At 40.0% G+C, this 25,062-nt stretch overlaps 2 protein-coding genes across 7 annotated transcripts in view; one reads left to right on the plus strand and one right to left on the minus strand.

The window, feature by feature from the left end:
- Positions 1-25,062, minus strand: part of LOC146579344 (uncharacterized) — a 179,885-nt gene that overhangs the window by 738 nt on the left and 154,085 nt on the right. The window contains exon 3 of the mRNA XM_085267945.1: positions 7,133-7,227. Coding sequence (XP_085124071.1) covers positions 7,133-7,227 — 95 coding nt within the window. The remainder of the gene's footprint in view (positions 1-7,132; positions 7,228-25,062) is intronic.
- LOC146579345 (NLR family CARD domain-containing protein 3-like) overlaps positions 9,105-25,062 on the plus strand; it is a 39,017-nt gene continuing 23,059 nt past the window's right edge. For 2 of the 6 annotated variants that reach the window (XM_085269195.1, XM_085269193.1), the window contains exons 1-10: positions 9,105-9,432; positions 12,994-13,061; positions 16,676-16,745; positions 17,137-17,208; positions 17,400-17,489; positions 18,213-18,296; positions 21,869-22,077; positions 22,521-24,309; positions 24,462-24,635; positions 24,841-25,014. In XM_085269195.1, the coding sequence (XP_085125321.1) occupies positions 16,684-16,745; positions 17,137-17,208; positions 17,400-17,489; positions 18,213-18,296; positions 21,869-22,077; positions 22,521-24,309; positions 24,462-24,635; positions 24,841-25,014 (2,654 nt within the window). In that variant the 5' untranslated portion in view covers positions 9,105-9,432; positions 12,994-13,061; positions 16,676-16,683. The other 4 variants (XM_085269194.1, XM_085269196.1, XM_085269197.1 and 1 more) reach the window with 4 other exon arrangements.

Below are 25,062 nucleotides of genomic sequence, written 5' to 3' on the forward strand. Positions count from 1 at the left end.
ATATGATGGTACATCAAGTGTGGGCAAAGTGTAGACTGTACAAACTAGCACATAGGACACAGGGGAGTTAGCTCAAATTGTAGAGTGCTTGCTTAGTGTGAGTGTCCATTCTCCATTTGAAGTTTTGCTAGTGAGCGTCTCAAATGCATGTATGTGCCTTCCTTTGGCAAATGTTTATTTGCACGTCTCCTCTCAGTGCCTTTCAGGTACTATCAGGTTAATGCTGGCTTTAAACCTCATCAATGTTTGTCCATCTGAAGTGATTGTCTTCCAGTGGTAAATAAAGTTTTTAACACACTGAGTTGAAGTATAATGAAATGTGCTAACAAACTCTTAGAGGGAGTTCACATTATTTAAGATGTTTTTCTCAAGCATAACTCACTACAAATGATCATTACAAACACTGATGTTCAGATAAAAAAAAACACAGAGGCAACAAGTTGCTGAAGCACATAGAACAGCACAGTCTATAATTCAATCAGTTATCCGTGTGTTAAACCATTTAGCGGAAAAACGAAAGTGTTGGTTAGTAGGGAGTTTCTACATATCCTGGAAATTAAACCAGTTAACAGATATGCACTAACAGCTTTTTAAAATACAGATTACAGAAGTCTGTTGTGATTCAAGATAGAGTCAGAGCAAAAAAAGCAAACTTTGACCATTTTAGTCTCATCATCAAAGAACGACAGCCTCCTTCATCCACATCTCTCTGTCATTTGTTGGTATTTCTTCATCATGTACTTGGATTGGTGCGGCGGCTGCAGTGATACGGACGCTGCACTGGTCTGTCGTGGTGAAGAGGGAGCTGAGTGTAAAAGCCTATGGCCACGAGCTGTGGGTAGTGACCGAAAGAACGAGATCGCGGATACAAGCGGTGGAAATGGGCTTCCTCCGAAGGGTGGCTGGCCTCTCCCTTAGAGATAGGGTGAGAGGTTTGGCCATCCGGGAGGGGCTCAGAGTAGAGCCGCTGCTCCTCCACATCGAAAGGAGCCAGCTGAGGTGGTTCGGGCATCTGACAAGGATGCCTCCTGGGTGAGGTGTTCCGGGCATGTCCCACTGGGAGGAGGCCCCGGGGCAGACCCAGGACACGCTGGAGAGATTATATCTCTCGGCTGGCCTGGGAACGCCTTGTTGTTCCCCCGGATAAGCTGGAGGAGGTGGCTGGGGAGAGGGAGGTCTGGGCCTCTCTGCTTAGACTGCTGCCCCCGCGACCCGGCCCCGGATAAAGCGGATGAAGATGGATGGATAGATGTACTTTTATATCAGCATTTGTATCCTTGTTGCTACCTCAAGAACCCTTAATAAATAATTAACATCCTTGAACTTCAAACCATAGCAGCAGGGGCAGGTCGGCTTTGTCAAAGATGTTTTTAAGGCAGAAATAAAGGATTATTTAAGGTTCATCCCTCTAGATTGGACTAACATCAGGGAACATAATCAGCTGCCAGTATTTTCTTTGTATTTTCTTTTTTATGAACAATATTATTGTAAGTATTATGAAACTATTTGGTAAATGTATCCACAGCAACATTTTTTTAAATTGCAAACTGATGTTTATTTGAGTTTCTTGCTACTTTTAGGGGCTTATATTCAACATTTTAGATGTGAAAGTTATGTTAAAAGTACAGTGAAACTTCAGTCTTCTGAAGAGGATTTTTTTTCCCAATGTTGTTGTTTGGCCATTTTCTGTTCTCTTCATTATTTGTGTTATTTTTAAAAAGATCCTACTACCTGTGCGTTCTCAACAGCACTGGGTCCGTCATTGACTACAGAGAAGCACGATGGTCTTAAATTTATAGATCATTTGAGCACATATTTACAAAAGAAAGAGTGAGCAAAACAACTCATTTACTTTAATCTTAAGCCTGCCGTGGCACCTTTGTGGCAGAACTATTGTCAGGCACTGCTTCCTAAACCGCCGTACCAGGTGTTGCACAAACACGTTTGTCAGATTTGTATTGTTGATTGTCATTTATGCTTAGAAATGTCTACTCATATATGCTTACTGTCACGGTTTGCCGGGGCAAGCCGTGTGGAGTTGGAGAAAGGACCCAAAAGGCGGCAGCTCTGGTGCAGGTGAGTATTTACTTACAGGAGTGGGTACAAACAATGGTGGGTGAACATGAAACCGGAAACCTAAACTGGGTAAACTAACAACACAAACCAGAAATGAAGATGCAGGGAGATCCGGGGAAATACACATGGAGAGATGCAGGGAGACCGTGGGGAAACAACACAGACAAACCAGCAACTACCATGACAGAAGACACAACTTAAATACACTCAGAGAACACAGGGAGATTACACACAGCTGGGAGTGATTACGTGACGAGACTAGGGAGGCAAACTGAAAACACTCACATAAGACGCAGACCTTCACAATAAAACAGGAAACACATACACGCAATGACATAACCCACCAACTTAACACAGACTGGGGGACACAGAACATAGGAACATGAACCATGAAACAGAAGAGTACAAACACCCAAGGCAACCAAAACCACAGAATACTAATAAACTAAACATAAAGACGGAGTCGCAGACTCCGGACCATGACACTTAGAGTTTTATAATCAATGTCATGTTGGTAGAGGTTTGATTCTTAGTAGTCTGTGGAGACTCTGTGTGCCTTCCAGAGCACTCTGGCATGCACACACAACTTCAGGTCAGGAGAGAGGTTATATCTGCTCTTACTGATATATGGTATAGCAAACACACGCATATCTGTTTAAGTCTAAGTGCCTTTTGTTTAGATGAACTGTTGGACTTCCAGACCAGCAGGTTTAGGGAAGTCTTTATAGGGTCTCACTCTGACCACACACACATGCAGACAAGGTATTCTTTGTCCACATGTGTACCTATATGAAACGTCATATGTTAATGAACCTATGCATATTCATGTCACTACAATAAAAGGAGTGCTATGGGGAACCTGGTTGAGAGTCTGACGGAGGTCAAGTGGGTGGAACGAGACTTGGCTCCAGGCAGGTCTCCCTCATGCATGAGTAACACAAAGAACTTTGCCTACTTGTGTCTTGCTTTTGCTGTGTAGTAAATTGTCTTGAACGTTCCAGTGAATGGGTTTATGCTACAAACCTATCATTAATTGTTCCTTCGAGCCGGATCCCTAGAATTGACATTCACCGAGGGGAAAAAGAGACACGCCGAAAGACGTCAGCCAGGACTTATAGAAGTTCCTGTAGTAAAGTCCCGAGACGTGAGAATTCGTCATCGGGCCGGTGGATTAGCTGTCTGTTTTTTTTCTCCTCGCTGGATGATGATTGATGGGATTCGAGATTAACGCAAGAGCAACACCAAGTAAGTACTGTACAAAGAAGAGCGCTGTAGCTGTGCGGGTTCACGCGAGCACGGTCACGCGGTTTCACGCGGACCTGAGCCGTGCGGTTAATCGCAAGCTTATAAACAAAAGAAAGCGATGGCTCCTTAATTGCGCGGGTTCATGCTAGTACGGCCGCGCGGTTTGACACGGGCCTATGCCGTGTGGTTTCACGCAGGCAGGTGCAGCTCAGTGACTGCGTGGGTACATACGCGAGTCCACGCGCGCAACAGCCATGCGGGTTCACGCAGGCTGGGGAAAGTTATAGGCCTATTTTGTGTTGTTTGTGTACGTCTGTGTCAGACACATGGTCTGTGATGCCAGCTGTTGTTGTTATTATGGGTTCCCGAGCAAGTAAGACTGCCTCCCAGGGAGATGACACATTCGTGCAAGAATTCACTCCCGGCAGCGCGAGATATTCTCATACAAAACTGTGATTTTGAGGGTAAATTGGTTGCATGTTCATGTGACATTTTGAAACCCCCAGTAGTGGGCCCCATGGAAGGAAGGAGTGTGTTGTAACTCATGATGCTTTTAAAACAAAGTACATTGATGTGATTGTTGATGTTATTTTTAATTGTCCTAAATAAGCATGCAGACCACAAAATCACTGTGCAGTCCTACTGCCGTTAGTTTTATTCACAAATAGACTCAATTAAAACTTGGTTCTAGGGGCATCTAATATCTCCTGAGTGGGTAACCGATAAAGTCTCAGAGGAAGAAACAGATGGTTTGTCAGTTGGAGAGTGCAGTGTGCATGAACACACACAAACATACACATTTCAGAGCACCTGCATGTGTGCGTCTATGTGTGTGTGTCTAGTGTGCCGCTGTCATAGAGATTAAATCTGCACTAGTGTTATTGCAATAAAAACACCATGAAAACAATCACTGAACAAATCTGCTTTTCATCATATTAACATAAAAACCATTAACATCAAAATATTATATTTTATTTATTTAGTCCAAATAAGCACTTCAAAATAATAATAATAATAAACACCAGTCTCCACAGGGACATCTAGTGGACTCTTGTTGTCATCACGTTTGATAATGCATTTTGTGAAAGACTGTGGCTGTGTCCCAATTCAGGGTCTGCACGCTTGAAGTACGCATTTTAAGTGCGGTTACGTCACCGCCACGCGACGACGGCTGTCCCAATTTGAAGTGTACTTCAAATGCGTACTCCAAAGGCGCCGTCGATTTCCCCAAATATCAAGCGTGGTCCGGTGCACGCTTCGTGGTCCCATATATCCCACAATTCATAGCGCGGCGGTGGGTGTGGATAATTTTGCCGCAAAATACGGCAGAAGGGAGCGGCCGAAGAGGGTTTTTTTTTCCAAACTTTATTGAACTTATAAAGCGAACAGTCAGTCATTCCAGTTCAGTTTGTACAGTAGACATACAAGGCAAATAAGAGTAACAATATACAGTACAATGAAATAAGAAGGATAAATAAATAAAGGATAAAAAAACAAAAAAAAGGGGGGAATGTGACAGACTTCATAACAACTTTGTACTTGAAAGTTGTGACAGCTCATTCGTTAAACATTTCTGAATGAACTTCAATCAATGATAAACTTTTTTTATTGGAAGTTAATTTAAGAGAGTTTAAGTAATATTCAATTTCAATCAAAAATAAATTAAATGACATAATTACCCAGCTACATTTCTGAAAGAATGCAAAAGCATTGACATATATTTTTCCTTCCTACAATAGCCCGACGGGCAGGGCAGAGATAGATTTTGGTAGCCCGACTGAAAAGTAGTGCGCGTACTTCAAGCGTGCAGACCCTGAATTGCGACACAGCCTGTGGGTGCAGCTGGGTGACGCGTGATCCAAGGCTGGACTGGGACAAAAAATCGGCTCGGGCATTTTGACTAGAGACCGGCCCACCAGGATAAAGATTGAAAATGTGACGTCATTCAGGGGTAAAACTGCAAAGGATTCTGGGAACTTGTGGCAAGAGGTACTAGCGCACGCAGGCTTTCAATTGAACTCAGTTACACAGCGATAAAAAGAAACCCAAAAAATGCCAAGAAGCTGTTGTATTATTAACTGCAATAAAGAGATTACGTCGTTGAAGAGGAATTTTTTAAGCCATGTTTCCGAAGTAAGAGCCGACGGATGGTCTGGATATACCAAATATAACGTCTCAGAACACTCCAGCTCACATGTTAGTCTGATCCAAGCATTCCCACAAAGGTCAGAGTTTTGTAGTAGTTAATATGTCATTTTTCTTATAGGTTATAGGTTACACGCAAGTCTGGCGCTGAACAGAAATTGTTGCGCTATGCTCCTTTATTTATTGTGCATAAATAGTGAATTGTCCTGACACAATATTGCGTTTCGCTTCTGTTATTACCATGGTACATTGACAAAAACATATACTTTTATTCACAGGGTAAAACAGTTGTTTTGTATCACTAATTGTCCAGTACGATTACAACATACAATATTATTGTCACTGCTACATTTCTGTAATGCTACCAGAAATTATTTCCACTACTAATTAATTACCGTTGAGCTCAAAGGTTATATTAATAAACGGTTAACGAATCTGTATTTATGACAACGATTTGTGAGACTGGAAAACTTACCTTTGTTCGTACGATGGTCTTTCGTTCTACACGGTGCATTTCAAGGTCCTGCACCCATCCGTCGGTAAACTGTTCCTGGGCTTGTTGCAGTGACCTGAAGTTACTAAACTTCACGAGTGTATGCACTCACTCCAAGAACCGTATAATTATAAATCTGAGCGTGGTGAAAGTTGGGCAGCACGCTGACGTCTTTTGTCCACTCTGTGTGCTCGTAAGGCTCTGACCCTTTCACTCCTTTGATTTTTTCCTCGTATCTTTCCTTTGTCTTTTCGTCAAGTCTGTCTTTTTACGGACCGGCATTGTTCTCCTTTTGTTTTGTACATTCCTTTTTTGTGCGGCAAAGAAAAAACAAGAAGGTATTGTAACAGGAGAATGAACGTTTTGCGGTGATGCAAACGCTTGCATTTGATGCAGTACTTGGATTGTTTTGCCACGAGTTCCCGGCATGCAATGCGCGAAAGTCACGTGATTGCTAAACAAGGGGGAGGGTGCATCCGGCCTCCTCGGCTGTAATTGGTCCAGCCCAGAGTCGATCATGACCAATTGGCCAATCCAACACCTTTCATTATTTAAACCCTTCCTAAAAAAAAAATAAATAAATAAATCCATCGGCTATAAAAACAAAAAATCGCCAGCGGCCCACCGGGCAAATGCCCGGTATGCCCGATGGCCAGTCCAACTATGGCGTGATCACGTGACCTGGGCGTTTTGTAGTGATGGGCAGATGAAGCTTCATGAAGCACTGAAGCTTTTCATCCAATTGGTTCACCCCAGCGCAAAGCTTCTTGAAGCTTCATTTGCTCTAGTAGGACACCTACTGGACGTAAAAATATTAGTTGGCATGAATTTGAAGAGTGTGGCCTTTTGCACACACTCTGTAAATGTCAACAACAAAAGGAGTGTGTAAAACATGTATATTGTAGTGATGGCAGTATACTGTGTATATTTATAGTGGCAGTATGGGAAATGAGTATTTGGAAATGCTTAAAATGGAAATGATCATTTACATTTACTGTGAGGTGAGGTGTGGTTGGGTTGTGGACAGTGGTTGTGCTTTTGTAACGTTGAGGTATGGACAGCTACAGACTGAGGCGTCAGTCCTGCCCATATTTTATTCTGTAAAAACTAAATTTTCACTGCTTTTATGGCCTTTTTAGTGGGGAGAACATAGCTAGGATTTAATGATTTAACAAATCTTTTGAATCCTTTGTCCTCCACAATGCTAAATGGCTGGGAGTCCTCAATCACCATGCTAACCAGGTCTTCATCTATTTGAGATTGTTCTCCTGAGGAAAGACAATAAAGACAAAGCACAAATATAAATATCACACACGTAACTTATTACAGTTGTATAATATTGTTATATCATTTAGTAACATTAAAGCATGCTATATTATCATGCCATTTGATGGCTCACCTGGTCTTGCTCCACAATCGGTGTTCCCTTATTCTCATGCAAAGCTCTGTAGTGCCTAAGCATGGATGAGGTGTTGTTGTTATATCCCAGCTCCCTGGCACAGAGCAAACACTTCACCTTGTACAAAAGTACAGACAGCTTAACATAAATTGTATTGCACCATCAGTATTATGAAAATACATCTTCTGTAGAAATTTACATACCTTGTTGGGAGGAATAAGATCAAAATGTTCCCACACAGGGGAGGACATCCTCCTCTTCTTAGCCGGCTCCATTCTCTCCTGACTTTCTCTCCTCACTCTCATAAACCTCCAAACTGTCTCCAAACTCTCACTAACCGCAACTCTCCATCAAACACCTACATTTTGAATGAAATCTGAGGGGTTTATATCGCTGTCATAGCTCACGACAAAGTTCGAACCACTTCATGAACCAGTCACGTGGTACAGCCGGGCAGCGAGGCTTCGGACGTCATCATTTTCAGCTCCTCCCATAAATGAAGCAAGCCTCGATACGCGCATCGCGGAAACGCCCCCTCCATTCCTCGGCACAAGCTTCGAAGCCTCGATACAGAACGTTAGTGATGGCCAAATGAAGCTTTCTGAAGCACTGAAGCTTGTATTGAAAAACGGTTCATTACTCGAAGCTTTTCAACACAGTCCTCTCTGGTGACATCTGGTGGCCAAAAATATGAAGTGCAGCTTGAATCCACAAAATAAAACCAACCGCTTCATTATGATTGCACACTCTACAGAGTGGAATCCTGTCTGATATTGGGCCGCTGTTGTGTTGCTTTGAACGTGTATTTTTTGGTGGTTAAGAAAATGTGTTTTATTTGTTTAATAAATAGTTTTGATCAGTAAACTCTCCTTGTTTAAATATGCATCATGGTGTGGTCTGTCTTTGCTTGTGACTTCTTGATGTTGGTAAATACAATAATTGAAAAATACCACGTTACTTATATATACATATAATAATGTACAACACATTATGGAGTATGCTTCTGCTGTGAGGTCTTGCCTCCATGCAGGTATGCATTTAATCGCCGGAGGGGTGTATTTATAAATAATATTATATTAGGGAAATTTTCCCAGACATGTTTCTGAGCTGGGGGTAGAATTGATTGTGAAATGGAAAAGGAAAATGCTTATGAACTTGCAAATTAAAAACATGATGCATTGACGGTAACCCTTTTCCATTTTTATTTAAAAAGAGAATTTGTTCTAGTGTGCGATGGCCGAACCTGTTCCTTTTCGTGGAGATAATTTCTCCTGCCTTAAGGAAAATCCCTTCACATGGCACAGAGGAGGCTGGAGTGCAGAGAAACTGGTAGAGATGCAGTTATACAGTCTACCTGGGCCCCACAAACTATCAGCTAAAGAGAATAAATAAATTCAATTGCTGCACATTTGGCAGACTAACATTTTCAGATTAATTAAACAATAAAATATATATTTTTACAACATTACATGTAAAGAATCAAGTGGAAGTTTTTCTAAAGTTATTTAATGATATTTATATTATGGAAGCAGATTTTTGACATTTTACCTTTTTCCAGTTTTCAGATATAATAAACACGCACAAAACAAAAGCAAACGCTTCCTTACAAACCATTGAATCAGATACCGAAGCAGTTAGGTTCTAAATGAAGCTTCGGACGTCACTGATCGCGTGACTCTGGCCAAACGAATCACGCTTCGACACAGTGCTTCTGAAGCAGTGTGTTGATTTTTTTTAACACACGCACCGGAGCTTCAGCTTCAAGCGGACCATCACTACGGAACGTCACATCACTAGCGTTTTGCCAATACGTCAGAGCGGCGTTTGTAAACATAGGATGACATCTCGAGCCAGCAACACTGGAGCTTTTTATTCGTTTCCCTCGGGGGATTTTGTCTTCTCTTTATCAAAAGCTCTGTATATAAACGGAACGGCTTTTTGCTCTCCGCTGCAAACAGTCACACGCAGTCGAGGCGAACTGTGCCCCACGTCACGGAATTCTCCTTCGTTTCTTATCTGATGAGCAGAGAGAGGCAGACGAGCACGTTTTGGATTAAAAATAGTAAACAAAGAGGTAAGATCGCGGGAAATCCCTCCGTGATTTGCTTCCTGCTGTCGCGAGCGCTTTATAAAGTGCGTCACCAGCACAGAGTCGAGGCGTGAAAAGGCCTGCTGTCTTCAGCGGTAAACGTGAGCAGTGTTGCCAACTTCGCGACTTTGTCGCTATATTTAGCGAGTTTTCAGACCCCCTTAGCGACTTTTTTTTTCTAAAAAGAGACTAGCGACAAATGTGGCGACTTTTTCTGGTGTTATTGGAGACTTATTTATGACGACTTTTTGACGTGAAAGCGTGTATCGCTTTCACTCTCAATAAGCAGCGGTGCTTTAGCACGGTGCACCTCACCCGTGCCAAAGCGCTCACAGGTGGAGGATAGTCCTCCCCCAGCTGCTATCATGAGACCTTCACACCTGTGCGTCCAAACTGCAAATGAGTCGCGCATGGGCGAAGCCGCTGCTCCCGCACTGACTGTAACGCAGTCAGTTCTTCTTTTACTGTTATGCTGTTTTGTGGATCACAAGGTTTAAAACTACTTATAAAAACACACACACACAAAGTAACTCCACCAGAGTGCCAATTTCGGGTCACTTTTGCAAGGTCCAAGCCCGGATAAAGGAGCAGGGTTGGACTTGTTACATTAAAAAAAAAATTGCATTTAGGACATTTTTTACTCTCCAACAACGTAGGTTACAATTACATTAGCAAGACCAATTAAGCAAATTAGGCGATGAGGTCATTTAGCGACTTTTAGGACAGCCAATAGCGATTTTCCTTTCTGTGGAGTTGGCAACACTGAGCGTGAGACTGGTGTGTGGAAAAACCCATGTCAGTGTCGCACATGCATTTGCTGCAGAGATACGGGGAGCCCTCCCACTTCCCTGTTTATGTACTCAATTTACACGATCAAGGCATCGTCTGCATGCCTGCTCCCAGCTTATTTTAACATGGTTGAACCAGTGTTGTTTTTCTTATTGTATTTTGTTTATCTATTTCTTATATTTTTTCTCACGGTACATTTAATATGTTGGCTTCTCAGTGTAGGCCAGAGCCTTATTTCAAGAGGCAGGTTTCTCTAAAATACCTGAGGTTAGGGAAATTTGGGGTTTCTGACCTCTCCCTCATGCTACTGCATGACACTCAATTGAATTTCCTCGTTGGTAAAGTCGCCTTCAAATTAGTCATGCTGGATATCTGAACTGGAACGTACCAGGTAATGTGTTAGAAATGAAAGGATGCCACATTGATTGAAAGTAAAACGATCAGGAAGTAAGGTTGGTGGTTTGATCCCTGGCTTCTCTAGTCCAAATAGCTCTCCAGTGCATCTATCAGAGTATAAATGTGTTTAAATGTTAGATAGAAAGTACTTGTGCAAGCAAAGTGTTTCCATGAATCGGTGGATGAGCGGTATATACGAACCAGTCGATTTACAGACACCCTGAAAATCAAACTGAAAAAAGGTTGCAGTGGACTTGTGCATTGTGCTCAATTTTATTTGCAGCAGCTCAGAATGCTACTCAGTAGTTTCTGTGGCCCACTGCACCAGAGTCTGACAGTGGGTCCGGGGATTTTACCCGGATACATAATGGCAGTCAGTGTGTCGTTGCCTAGCCTGAAGGGCCCACTAGAGAACGTTTGGTCAGAGACATTCAGAGGTGGGACCAAGTCATTGTTTTGCAAGTCTCAAGTAAGTCTCAAGTCTTTATCCTCAAGTCTCAAGTAATGTCAGGCAAGTCAGAGTCGAGTCTCAAGTCACTGGTGTAAAAGTCCAAGTCAAGTCACAAGTCTTAGAACATTTTTTCAAGTCAAGTCTAAAGTCATAAAATTAATGACTCGAGTCTGACTCGAGTCCAAGTCATGTGACTCGAGTCCACACCTCTGGAGACATTCACACCAGTGACCCGCTGGAGGTCATTTTGTAGCTCTGTCAGTGCTCATCCTGTTGCTCCTTGCACAAAGGAGCAGATCTGGCTGAGAATTTTCTGCACCGTGTTTCCATCCTCAGTGATACATTGTGAAATCTTTCTCCCTCTTTTCAAAATAGCATCTATCAGATTTAAATCAGATAAGTTACAGTTTTATGCGGATGTATGCAGTAAAAGTAAACTGATGATCTGTAGTGTGGTGAAGAAAATGAGTTGTATCACAAAAACAGAGCTACAGTCAGAGAGCTGTTCTTATTTTAAATGTATTCAAAATATTCTTAATCAGCATCATTTGCATTGTTACCTGAAGATGATACTGACACATATGAATTTGCATGAACTAGAGATGGAGCACTAGAAATAATACATTTGCAGATGCAACTTTGGGAACATGGAGACTGGACAATGTAAATAAATTTTAACAACTGACATGAAGACCAGTTAAAGTAGAGCACTGTAGTAGGACTGTTGGCACCGTGCCCTTTTAGCACAAATGTGTTTATTCATTACAAGAGGGGAAATAAAGGCTGTCACAGTGTTATATAAGCTGGAGCTGTTTCACAAGTTGAAACATTTCGGATTAAAACTGCTGTCCTCTGTAGTCAAATTTTTTTTTCTTCATATCTACATATTAGTTAATCAAATTAAAAGAACTTTTCATTCTTTTCATTGTTTGGAATGCTGCATAAAAAGGAAATGTGAACTTTACTAGGATTAGTTTTTTTTCCCCTTTTACACTTAATTTGCCAATATAAGTTACTGTAATTCAGATTAACAGTATCATAATGCTAATTCTGTATTTGTTATTTCTATTTCATATATTGAGAAGACAGGCACAGGCATTAATTAGATAATAGTGTTTGTATCGAAAACCGCTGTAGAATTTACAGTTTCATACTGTATAAAACACAGTTAGAATGCAGTAATTTTCAGAATCAGTGACTTACTGTAGTTACTTCAGCTAAAGCGGTTTACACATTCACCAAAAAAGCAAAATATCCCCATTTCAGTCCTATGAAGAGATGCAATTTTTTTTAATGCTTGAGTAACTATGAAGGTTTTATTGTGAAACAGTTACAGGAAGGTGTTTTGCAAAACTCTGAACTCATTTTATCAAAATTCATAAGTTCTGAGACTTAAAGAGGAAAAGAGAGGAGGACAAATCCAAGTTGCAGAGTATGTAGTGGCTGACGAAGATGGTCAGACAGGCAGAGATTAAACTGGAGACTTCAGATCTAACGTGGTCAGGAAACTTTATGTAACATTAAACAACTTTAGAAACAACAACAGAATTCTGTTTTAAGCTGTTTTCATCATATCCGATTCTTACAGACAGAGCATTTAATATTTTCTGTGTACATTATTTTTATGGTGCAGCATTTAGACTTGTAGTTCTGTTTTTTTGGTGCTTTCCTGGGTATGTTTGCCTTTGATAAAATCAGGCAGCTGCAATAATGAGATAAGCCACGTTTAATAAGCAGGTTCCTTTCGATACCCTGTAGAATCAACCACGTTACTTAATGTTAGCCTCATAAGGAATAAAGTGAGGCAGAGGTGCAAATGTTTCAGCTATCAGAATATATGTTTCCGATTTGATATGACATATATTCAGTTTTCTTTGTAGATCATCATACAGATCTTCTTTTTCTTCTAGGAAACCAGCTAATACACTGCATCAGTACCTAGATGATTAATCTGCCTATTTCTACCCGGCAAACTCTGGTAAGTAAAACACTGAATTAAGTCACTTTAAATCAGTCGTTCAGGAAAGAGCAACACCAGAAAGAAAAATAGCATTTTTTTTCTCCTAAGTTTTATGAACTTTTTTCTCCTCATAAGGGTTCCCTGCAGTTGGGCCATGACATTGTGAACATTCGCATCAAGATTTTTCATCTGTTTTAGAACTTTTACAGCTATAATGAGTTAGGATGTGCGAATTAATTAGCATTAACATATATAAACGAGTAAACGCAATCATCGAGTCATGCTCCAGCAGAGAAACAGTTGTAACAGGAAGCATACAACTGTGTCATGGTTCCAGGTTTTGCACAGTATTTATGATGTTTTTGTTTCATTTGTAATCTTGAGTTTTTCTGTTTATATTTTCCTGTTGTCTTCAGTGATTCCCTGTCTTTTCCTCCTTCTGACTGCATTTTATTGCCTTTATCCTACTGGGCCCTATTCTAGGAAGCAAGTTCAACAAAACACAAAATCTGAGGTTGATAACTTCGAGTTTCCTGTTCGATGACTTGTTTATATTTATGTTCCTAAAAGGCAGATTAGAGTGAGTTCAATTAACTCTGAGTTAATGACATGTGTGATTACAGACGAGAAAGCCATTATCAGTGGAGCTCTGATACCAGGGCCCTATTTCAGAAAGCCGGTTTAGTGCAAACTCTGAGTAAGTATACCCTGAGTTAACGAAAACTCTGGGTTTTCGGTTTCACAAAGCGAGTTCAGATTAATTCTGAGTGAGTTACTATGACGACACACTCCGTGAAGCTAACCTGCCCCCTAGCAGGTTTACTTCAACTAACCCTGACCTTCTCCGCCTCTTTGTCAGAAACCTGACAGTAGGAAGTGTCAGACATGGCGTGCCCCTTCCTTGAAGAGCCAGTAGATGTTGAAGCCCAAATTCTCTGCAGAGCTCTCCGCCAGGAGAGAGTGATCAGAGCGCGTTTGGACATTTTATCATTTCCTGATGATTTCCTGTGTGAACGTTATCGTTTCACAGCACAATCTATAATTTATTTGAATAACATCCTCAGGCCTAATATTGCTCATGTGACACATCGCTGACATTCTCTCAGTTCTGTACATATTATTTGTATCGCACTTCGGTTTTTTGCAAACGGGAGCTTTCTGTATAATATTGGTGACGCTGAGCACGTTTCCAAGGCTACCGTCTGTCGGGCAGTCAGGAATGTTACAGTTGCACTGAAACGTCTCCTGTACTCGTCTGTGGTGTTCCCCGGTCATAGACCCACAAGATTTATCAAAGAGGGATGCCACAAAGTTGTAGGTAGCAGGATGAACAAAACTTAATTCATGATGTGGTGATACTTGAACTACTACTTAAATTTTACATTTATTCTCACGGTTCCCAGGCGTGATTGGCTGTATAGATGGCACTCACATTCCAATCATTGCTCCTTCAGTAAATGAAGGAGACTATGTGAACAGGAAGTCTTTCCACAGCATTAATGTACAGGTACATAGTTCCCTGTAGCATTTCAAACTAACAAATTATTTCATTATAGTAATGGATGCTAATTGTGTTCTCTGCACTGTGAAGATCATATGTGATGCTGCCAACATTATCACAAATGTGGAAGCCAACTGCTCAGCCTCTGTGAGTGGTGGTGGTGGAGGACCCCCACCTGTTTTTCGGGCCTCCGCTTTTTTTTCTAGTGGCCATAACGGGTCACATTTGAGCATACAGAGTAAGCAAATATGTACTTGTAATGTGCTCAGATAATTTCAATAAGTGCTTACAGAAAGAAAATTAATGTAGCCTCTAACTGCAATTGATTTACATCGGACAAACAGACCAAGCACTATGGCTCATAATACAATTACACCTTACCTGTTTGGACTATATTTTTATATTTCATTTTTACTTGCTGCCAGGAACGTTTGGGGCCTGTTGGGTTGCACCTGCGCTCACATCACGTCACAAAATAAAATGTATGAAATAAAAAATAAAATAATATATAATAAAATAACGTGTTAAATGGGTGGAAATCCCTAGATGAATGTTTAAATTAACACTCACGCATTGACTCTGTCGGCTATGTTTTGCCATGCATGCTCCCTTTCTTTTGCAGCTGAGGCTGTGTTACTTTTTTTCTGAGAAATTTGCATGTTATCAGCATATGCTGCCATCAGGATTTCGGCCTCAAGCGCTGTGAAATACATTGACCGCGCCTTCTTTCCCTCCGTCTCCATGGTGACTCGCTTAATCTGTGCTCCACTAATCAGGGCTTTATGTATCCTCGTGCGCGCGCTTAACTTGGGGTTAAAGCAACTCCGTGTTGATTGAACTAATTGTTATCAGCCTTTCTGAAACCGAATATTCCAAGTTGGACAGTTCGGGGTTACTCAACCCTGAGTATCGTTTTTCACTCTGAGTTTTCTAAACTGGCTTCCTGAAATAGGGCCCTGGTGTTTAAATGAAGAACATAGGACCGGGGAATATAAACAGGTGTCAGTGAGGACCATGATATTTATCTTAAAAGCCGAGAGTGAAGAAAAGAGTCTTTTTAATCACTCAAGTTTACTTTTTTATTACCATAGAATGAATAAAATTTTAAATAAAACATGTAACTTGTTTTTATGCTGTCTGTTACATTGAATTTTCTTTATTTAATGCTGGAATCCAAATTTCATATTTGATTTTTGAATGTTACTTTTTGGCTCTAACCTGACAGAAACAAATGTAGGAAACAGAAACCAAAAATAAAAATATGGAGAAACACAGTTCACTGACAGATCCACGTTCACGTCAGTTTTCTGTTAAATAAGAGCTGTTTTTGCTGCAGTTCATGACAGTTTCATTAATGTTCAGCAGAAATCAAATCTACTGATTTCATTATTTCTGCCATTAGTAGATAAAAAGTCCCCTGTGAGGTTTAAAGAAAAGAACTTCTTTAATGTTCTCCAGTGTGAGTGTTTGTAATTTGATCTGATCTCAGATAACAGAGGCACTGTTAACAGTCAGAGTTTAGTAATATTAGCTGTTAGACATTAAACTAAAAGAACACATGCAGGCACCAAGTCTTTAATGTAAAGTTTTATCAGTAAGGCAAACATTTTAGAGAAAGTGAATGCTTTAATATGGCTGTCTACATGTTACTTGGCTAGATTTGAGATATTTCAGTATAATTCGGGAAACATGAGCCATTGTAAATAATGAATACAGATTGTGTCGGGGCAAAAGAAACCACCAGATTCGATCTAGATCTGATCAACAAAGTCAGAGTTGTTAGATAAACATGCTTTCTGGATCAGACCCTGGCTGTTACTCAGTTTGTTCTGGCTTGTGATTTGTTATTGCACAATTAACAGTAGATTCACTTTTGGGGGTTTTTTTTATTCTTTTTTCCCCTAGATTGTACAAAAACATTTGAGAACAGATTCTGATAAAGTATAAACAAAAGTATTACTTACGATTCTGGATTTAAGGGCTTTACAAGTTGATTATTTACTTGTGAATTCACGAGAATGCAAACCACTAAATTTCGGCCACAAGACTGTGGCCGAAACCTCAGGTAAGAACAGAACTGCACAGGTGTTACATACCTATTTCCAATGAATGCCATGTTTGTCCAACCCAGCAGCAACAATGACTGAGAAGAAAAGGAAGCGATCTGTGTCTGTTGAGTCGTCCAGTGAGACTCCAACCAGGTAATAAACAGCTTAATGGATGATCTCACCATTTTGACCTTTTGTAATTAGACTGTCAGTATTCAGCAAATGCATCTTCATATAGAGAAACAGTCTGAAAAAAGTACTGATTCTTCAAATTCTGATTAACCATTCTTCACTTTATGGTGTAAGATTGTAAGATTGGTGTTGCACATTGTGTGTTGAGAATTAATCAATCTGTGCTGTTCGCTGGTGTTATTACAGCTGAAAAAGAGAGCTTATAATATAGATAATCCTACTGAAACTCATCCAGCATCTCCAGCACAAAAAAATCTATCTCTAACATACATTTATGAATTAAGGCATTTATCAAAGTGATCATCTTGGGGGGGGTGGCATGTTTGAGACCTAAAACCGTATCTCCTTCTAGTTCACAGATGAGTACCACTCCCAGCATGAGTAAGAGCGACAGATCCAAGTTTGAGCCCCTCGGCTTTGAAAGGTTGTAAATCTATGAACCCTAACAAATGTCTTGTCACTGTACCTTCTGAAAAGAATGTGGAGTTGTGGACATGCTTCAAATTAAAATTAAAATGCTTCATTATATTGAAAGTTTTGGTGAATTGATATCTGACAAACAGTATAAATTTAATAAATTGATGTCAGTCAGTAAACAGACTGTTCTCTGTTTAGTTCACAGTTCAGGGGATCTGCAGCTCCAAGCGATATTTCTTTAAAGAGCGACAGATCCAAGTTTGAGCCACTTGGTTTTAAGACACAAAGGTAATTCTCATTTATATTAAAAAAGCCACCACTACTGTCAGGAGTTTTCCTGTAATGCAACTCAGGTCAGAATAAATGACACTCAGACAGGTTTGCAGGTTCAACGTGCACACGGGTGAGAGCTCAAACGAAGACTCACACCCCGCAGCAGTTGCCACCCTTTATTTATACTCAAGCATGTTTGCGTCACAGTCACATGCAGGAAGAGATAACATATAACTGTTGATATGTATTTATCACAAGTCAGCAGTGTTGGGAAGATTACTTTTAAAATGTGATCATGAGTGGAAGAGATAACATACAACGATAGAGACTTCGTGCTGAGCTTGCACAGTGTAACTTCTCTAGTACAAAGAGCAAACACATCTAGAGAACCTCAAATAAAAACTCAAAACTTCTATACATAAACATAATAAAATCTTTTAACAACTACCTATCTACTCTCAGCCCATCATGTGGTGTATTGATTTAAGCCGATCTTCATAATGGAGAGGTTGTTGTTGTTGTGGAGGTCGTTGTTTCATTTTAGTACAGGGGGTTGAAATTGCTAAGAGTGATGTATTTGTGAACATGTTTATATCTACAAGAATGAGCCATGAAAAGTGTGTTTGGGGTTTGTTGTCATAATTTGATTGAACTGTCAGACAGTAAAACACAATGAGACACATTCAGTGAAATGATATCACTATCAAAAATGTTTCATATGAATTATTTTCTGTCTAGTTCACAGTCGACGGCTTCGTCTGAGTCCATGTCATTGAAGAGCGACAGATCCAAGTTTGAGCCACTCGGTTTTAAGACACAAAGGTAATTCTCATTTATTTTAAAAGTACCTAACACTCACTCCTAACTATCTACTCTCAGCCTTGAAATAACCCAGACTGACAAATGCATTTGTGAAGATTTGTGATGAAAAATGTTTCAAATGAATTCTTTTCTGGGCCTGGGTCCATGTCGCTGAGGAGCAACAGATCCAGGTTTGAGCCCTTTGTTTTTAAGACAGAGACACAAAGGTAATTCTGATTTACTGAGGGAGTGAAATATCTTGCATTACAAATATTCTTAAGCAGGTTGACAATGTTATATTCAGTGCTATACTTAGTGCTTGATATGGACTTCCATAGTGTTAATGTATTTGTCTATATGAGGGATGAGGGTGTTCATTGACCGATCACATGAACTAATTTAAACAGCAGTGCAGTGCCTTGCAGGCAGTGTTGGTCAAGTTACTTGAAAAAAGTAATCAGTAACTAATTACTGATTACTTCCCCAAAAAAGTAATCCTGTTACTTTACTGATTACTTATTTTCAAAAGTAATTAATTACTTAGTTACTTAGTTACTTTTTAAAACCACGATTTACAACCTGAAGAGGTGATAAAGCGATAGATCTCTCAGCCCAATTCTACTTTTTCTACATAATCCATCATACAAAATGTAATCAAATGGAAAAGTCTCTTTTTTTAACTTGTTTTATCAGTTTTAATCTTTTAACTTTATGCATCAAGCAAAAATTTAATTATATGCAACATTCTCTGACTTGACTAAATTAGTTTAACATTTAAACCTATTTTCTACACATTCCAGCACATAAAATTAAATATTTTTTGTGTTTACACTCACTCTTTCAAATAGATGCAAGTAAAACACAGCAGAAAATAAATAAAGTCAAAGACTCAGCGGTCCTGTTGCTCTATTTTCTCCTGTAAAGCAGGACTGAGGTAGGTGGAGGTTTACCCTGGTGCAGGTGTGCCGCGGTCAGTTGAAGAATCCGCGAGTGTCTCTGTGAGTTTCCCATTACGTCGTTGCGCACTCGGTGCTTGCTTGGAAGTTTAGGGTTTTTTTGCTGTAAAAAGAAGTTTTCTTCCCACGCACAACGGACGCTAATGTTTTTGTCACTTTTTATGGAATCAAACTCAAAGTAAGGTCAGTACTTCCACGCTTTAAACGCTGCACGCTCATACTCTCTCCCACAATCGATATGTGATCCATTGTTGATCTGCACACAGCTGTTGTCACCAACGGCGCACTCGCTTACGTCACTGTCATGAGACATTCTCGCAAAAAATCACGATTTTAGTAACGCAGTAACGCAGCGTTACTACGGGAAAGTAACGGTAATCTAATTACCGTTTTTGCAATAGTAATCCCTTACTTTACTCGTTACTTGAAAAAAGTAATCAGATTACAGTAACGTGTTACAAGTAACGCGTTACTGCCCATCTCTGCTTGCAGGAGACTGGTGCTATGGCATCTGACAGATGTACTGGCAGTCCTGCTTATTAGTGGGTTCTCTCCCTGGAGGATTAGTTATTGGGCACGCTTAAGCTTGGATACAAAGCAACTGAGGAAAGGAATTCATAATTTACTTGTAATCATGTTTTTAGCACTTCTGGAAAACCAAGGCGAGGAGAGAGGACAAAACCTTGACTTTGAGGCCCCAGAATCGGCATATTGGAAAACTGTACTTTCCACAAAGTTAATAATGACTGAAGCAGATTGGGATGCAGCCCATTAAGGCAGAGGAAATGCAATAATTCTGAATTTTGCTCTGCTATGGTTTGAATGCTGTCTGGGGAACGACAAGTAGAACATGAGTCCAGGGTGCGGATTACAATAATAATGGGTTTGTGAATCCTGCTTTTACAAAGAGGCACCGGTGTTTAGACTTCAGTTACAAAGTGCCTCTATCACACTATTGAAACTCAAGCTTAAAGAACAGCCACTAGAAAGGGAGCTCTTAACAATTAACTAACGCCAGGTCCAGGAGGAGCAGTGTGATTAGTTAGGTTTATAAGTTAGAAGATCAGCGATCCAGTTTGGTTTGAATTCATGTGCACACTGTGCGCAGCGTTATTGTTTCGGTGAAATGAATTTCTACAATACTGTTACTGTTAATTGTACTCTCTGCAGTGTTTAAATGCTTACATATACACACAGTTACTGTCCCTCCACACATACGACTGGGTTCTGCTTCTATGCCCCAGCTTTGTTTACTTTTTCCCACCGAGGCTTCTAGACTTCTGATTGGCCAACATTTCTGCACGGTTAGGAATCTAGCTCCACCTGCTGCTTTGGCATGTTCATAGCAGCGTTTTCCTTCATTTCTGCCTTTATGTGTGGACGGGATTATTTTTTAAAAGGAAAACGGAAAATCTCCGTTTTCAAAAATACCCGTGTACGTGTGGACGTAGCCTCAGTCTCTGACTGGAAGCGCTAATTCGTCATTCGGCTTTTGTCAGACTAAAGTAACTGTTAAAACTGTTTGAAAAGCTCAGCTATACAACAAGGAGAGATTGAGAATTTCCTTTTAGTTCTCAGTTTATTTGATATTGACAAAAGTTAGTCAGTTTTGTCTGTTCTTCTGTAAAACAAACTAAGATTTATTTTTAGAATTAATATTTTGTTTCTAAGTGGAATTGACAATTTAGTCTGTTTTGTTTGTTCTATTTTGAAACTTAAACGCTTTAGCGGCTGCCTTTTGTGTAGTTTGCAATATTTGCCTTTATTTATCTGAAAAAGTCTCATGTTCCTTAAGTACATCTACCCTGTTGAACTTATTATGGGAAATACATATTTAAATAAAAACAAGCTGCTGATTATTTCACATTTTACTTGTGAGCAACGGCACATTTAAATCTTACAAATATAGTTATTTGGCTTATATCGTGATAGATATCGTTATCGCCTGAAATGAAAAAAACATATCGTGATATGAAAAAATCTTATATCGCCCAGCTCTACCTCTGAGTTAGTGAAATCGTACTTCAGAGTCAGTTTTAGCAACAAGGAAGAAAATGGTCTTTTAGCACATGAACACAGTGTGGGGATAAATATATGGGCAATGAATAGATGTTAGAGAAAGCTGCGTCTTAGAGGGAATTTGTATAAAATGAAATGATTGGTAATGGACAGATGCAAAAGTATCAATGGTTAAAGCGTCGTCCAATAAACAGGGTTTATGTTGTGTCACAAGACGGCCGATCAGTTTGCTTCTCTAATTCATCTAAACATGCAGAGGTTATAGCAGCTGTGGCAGTTTGTCTTGAAACAATAACTGTAACCTCTACATTTCGACTTCAGTCTCAAAATGATCAACTTTTTTTATGTGGCCCAAATAATCCTTTGTAGGGCAGAGACTGAACTTTCAAATAAAAACAAAAAAAAAACCAATTACATGGGTCTTTTAAGAAAGTCATTTGTGTGATTTCTGCGAAATTTGCCAAATTTAGTCTGTTACATAAGTTTGTCCTCTCAAATTTTATTGTAAAACAGTTAAGAGCAAACATTTATCCATTTTCATACCAGTTTATTCAACTAACAGTACCATTTATCCATTAGCTAATTAAAATAAGGTCTAATTTGTAAACCCTCCTACAGACCAGTAACTGAGAAGCCATCCACCTGTCCAGTTTGCAAAGATGTTATGAAAAATCCAGTTCAGCTCAGCTGTGAACACTGGTGCTGCAAACTGTGTCTCAGCTCAGACCTGGATGAGTCTGTGTCACCAGCAGACTGTCCTTGTCCTCAGTGTGGGAAGAAATCCAAGAAAACATTAAAACAAGAGAAAGACACAGAGACACATATTGGTAAGTTGACATCCTTTATGTCACTACTATCTCTGTTACTGCAAAAAAATGTGTTAACAGAGTTTTGCATAATCACTGCTGGGAATCATCTTTTAGTCTTTAATTACTTGGTTAAAGAAAGATTGCATGGCAATAAATAAATCAAAGAACCAAAGAAAAATACATTTGATCTTTTAAGAAATGTTACATTTTAAATTAAGTTTAAAAACACACATTAAATCCAAGAGTATCAGGTTTTTGGTAACTGGACTGTATTTATAAAGCAGCTTTATACGATTTTCATCCATTTAATGTAATTTAGAACCAATTTTTTCAAAATTTTAAGAAGATTTGAACCCCCAAATCAGGTCAGGAATTTCTTATCCTGCATTTTTCTTTGACCAAATTAAAGCGATCTGGTATTAACCACCTGAGCATCTTTGATGCATTTCACTGCATTACAGGTAAAATTGGTCTTTTGGAGGCAAAGAAGAAATTAAAAGAAGCAATGAAAGAGAAATATTCCTCAGTCTATGAAGGTAATGGTGACAAGCCGAATTCACTGAACAACATCTACACAGAGCTTCACATAACCACTGGAGAGAGTGAAAGGTTACGTGAAGAGCATGAAGTCAGGCTGCGCAAACGTAAACTGATAAGACAGAGTTCAAAACAAAAAGTAATCAACCTAAATGATGTGTTGAAACCGTTGCCTGATCAAGACAAACCTCACAGAACAGTTGTGACGAAGGGCGTCGCAGGAATTGGAAAATCATTTTTTGTGCAGAAATTCATTCTTGACTGGGCCGAAGAGAAGGCAAACCAGGATCTTGACTTTGTTTTCAGTCTTGCTTTCAGAGAGCTGAATTTGACTACAGGTGAGAAAAGCCTACATGAGCTCCTGACTTTATTTCACCCCACACTGTCTGATCTCAAAGATTCAGTGGACTATGCCAAAACCAAGATTGTTCTGATCCTGGACGGTCTGGATGAAAGCAGGTTTCAGCTGGACTTTGAAGGCATTAAGACAATAACATCTGTCAAGGAAGCAGCGCCTGTGAGTAATCTCCTAGCAAACATCATCCAGGGTAACCTTCTTCCTGATGCAAACCTCTGGATTAGTTCCCGTCCAGCAGCAGCCAATCAGATCCCTGCAGAACATGTTGACATGGTGACAGAGCTAAGAGGTTTCAATGACCTTCAAAAAGCAGAATACTTCAGGAGGAGATTTAGTCACGATCCAGATCTTGCTGACAGGATCATTAAACATATTCAGTCTTCACAGAGTCTCGACAGCATGTGTCAGATCCCGATCTTCTGCTGGATTTCTGCAGTGGTATTCCAGGAAGTCTTTGGAGGAGATGTTGAAACTGCAATTCCTCAAACTCTTACAGAGATGATGTCACACTTCCTGTTTGCACAAACAAAGCGTAGAAACAGAAAATATGACAAGAATGTTGAGACAAACAAAGAAAAGCTTCTGAAAACACACAAAGAATTTCTTCTGAAACTCGGCAAGCTTGCATTTGAGCAGCTGCTGAAGAACAACCTCATCTTCTATGAGGAAGACCTGGAAGACTTTGGCATTGACATTAAAGAAGCCTCCATGTACTCTGGATTTTGCACCACAGTACTTCATGAAGAAGAAATCATTTCCCAGAAAAAGGTCTTCTTCTTTGTACATCTGACTGTACAGGAGTTCTTTGCAGCTCTCCACGTCTATGACTGTTTCATAAATAATGATACCAGAGAGCTCAGCAGCTTCCTCGATCTAAAGAGCCAAGAACATACGTTACTTGATCTTTTAAAGATGATGGTTGACAAAGTGCTGGAGAAGAAAAATGGCCACCTGGACTTCTTCCTGAGATTCCTTCTTGGCCTCCTGGTTGAACCAAATCGCAGAGTCCTTCATGGTCTGCTGCCTTCACCAGATCAAAGTCAAGATACTGAAAAGAAAATCTTGACTTACCTCAAGTCTGTGCGAAGGAAGAACCTCTCTCCAGACAGCTGCATCAACCTTTTCCAGACTATGGTCGAGATGAGAGATCACAAAGTCAAAGATGAGATTCAGGAATATCTCGCACTGTCAGATCGTTCAAAAACAGAGTTGACTCCCCTGCACTGCTCTGCACTGGCCTACATGCTGCAGGTATCGAAGAATGATCTGGAAGTCTTGGACTTGAAGAGTTACAACACATCAGAGGAGGGCAGACGGAGGCTGATACCAGCAGTGAGGAGCAGCGGAAAAGCCTTGTAAGTTAAGAAAGATTGTTGGCTTGAATGTTAATAGAAAGTAGAGGGAACAGATCCTCCCTGTCCCTAATAGAAATGATGTCTTCATTATGCATTTTTATGTGTAGCTTTAAATATTTTTTGTTTCTTCAAAAACCTATCACCCTGTTTAGACTAACAGACTGTAAAGTGACTGAAGAGTGGGTTGAGCATCTGGCCTTTGGTCTCACCTTCCCCTTCTCACCTCTACGACATCTGGACCTGAGCAACAATGACCTGAAAGATTCAGGAGTAGAGCTGCTGTGTAAAGGACTGTCGAGTCAGTGCTGCAGACTGGAAACTTTAAGGTACATTTACGTTTAATGCTTATATTCAACACCACTATGGATTAACAACCCACCAAACCTGCTGCAATTTAACATAATTGGTAGAGCCTGTTCTTTGGACATTTAAACAGAGCAAGATCTTTTATAACGTAGAACCTCATTTTTGTTGCCATTATTTTATTTATTTAAAATACTTTCTGATGTATCAAATATTGTGTTTTCTCAGGTTATCCGGTTGTCTGGTGACAGAAAAAGGCTGCGAGTCTCTGGTCTCGGCTCTAAAGTCAAACCATTCACACCTGAAAGAGTTGGACCTGAGCTACAACGATCCAGGAGAAACTGGATCAAAGAAGCTCTCTGAGCTGAAGGATGATAAACAATACCAGCTCAGCCAGCTCAAGTAATTAACTGTACCTATGTACCATTCACTGTAATGGAGATGGTCCCA

Source organism: Mchenga conophoros, linkage group LG3 (assembly GCF_057382185.1).
Source record: "Mchenga conophoros isolate Kocher_MC1m ecotype Shallow Benthic linkage group LG3, M_conophoros_male_GT1.1, whole genome shotgun sequence".
In the NCBI taxonomy this organism is placed as follows: Eukaryota; Metazoa; Chordata; class Actinopteri; order Cichliformes; family Cichlidae; genus Mchenga; species Mchenga conophoros.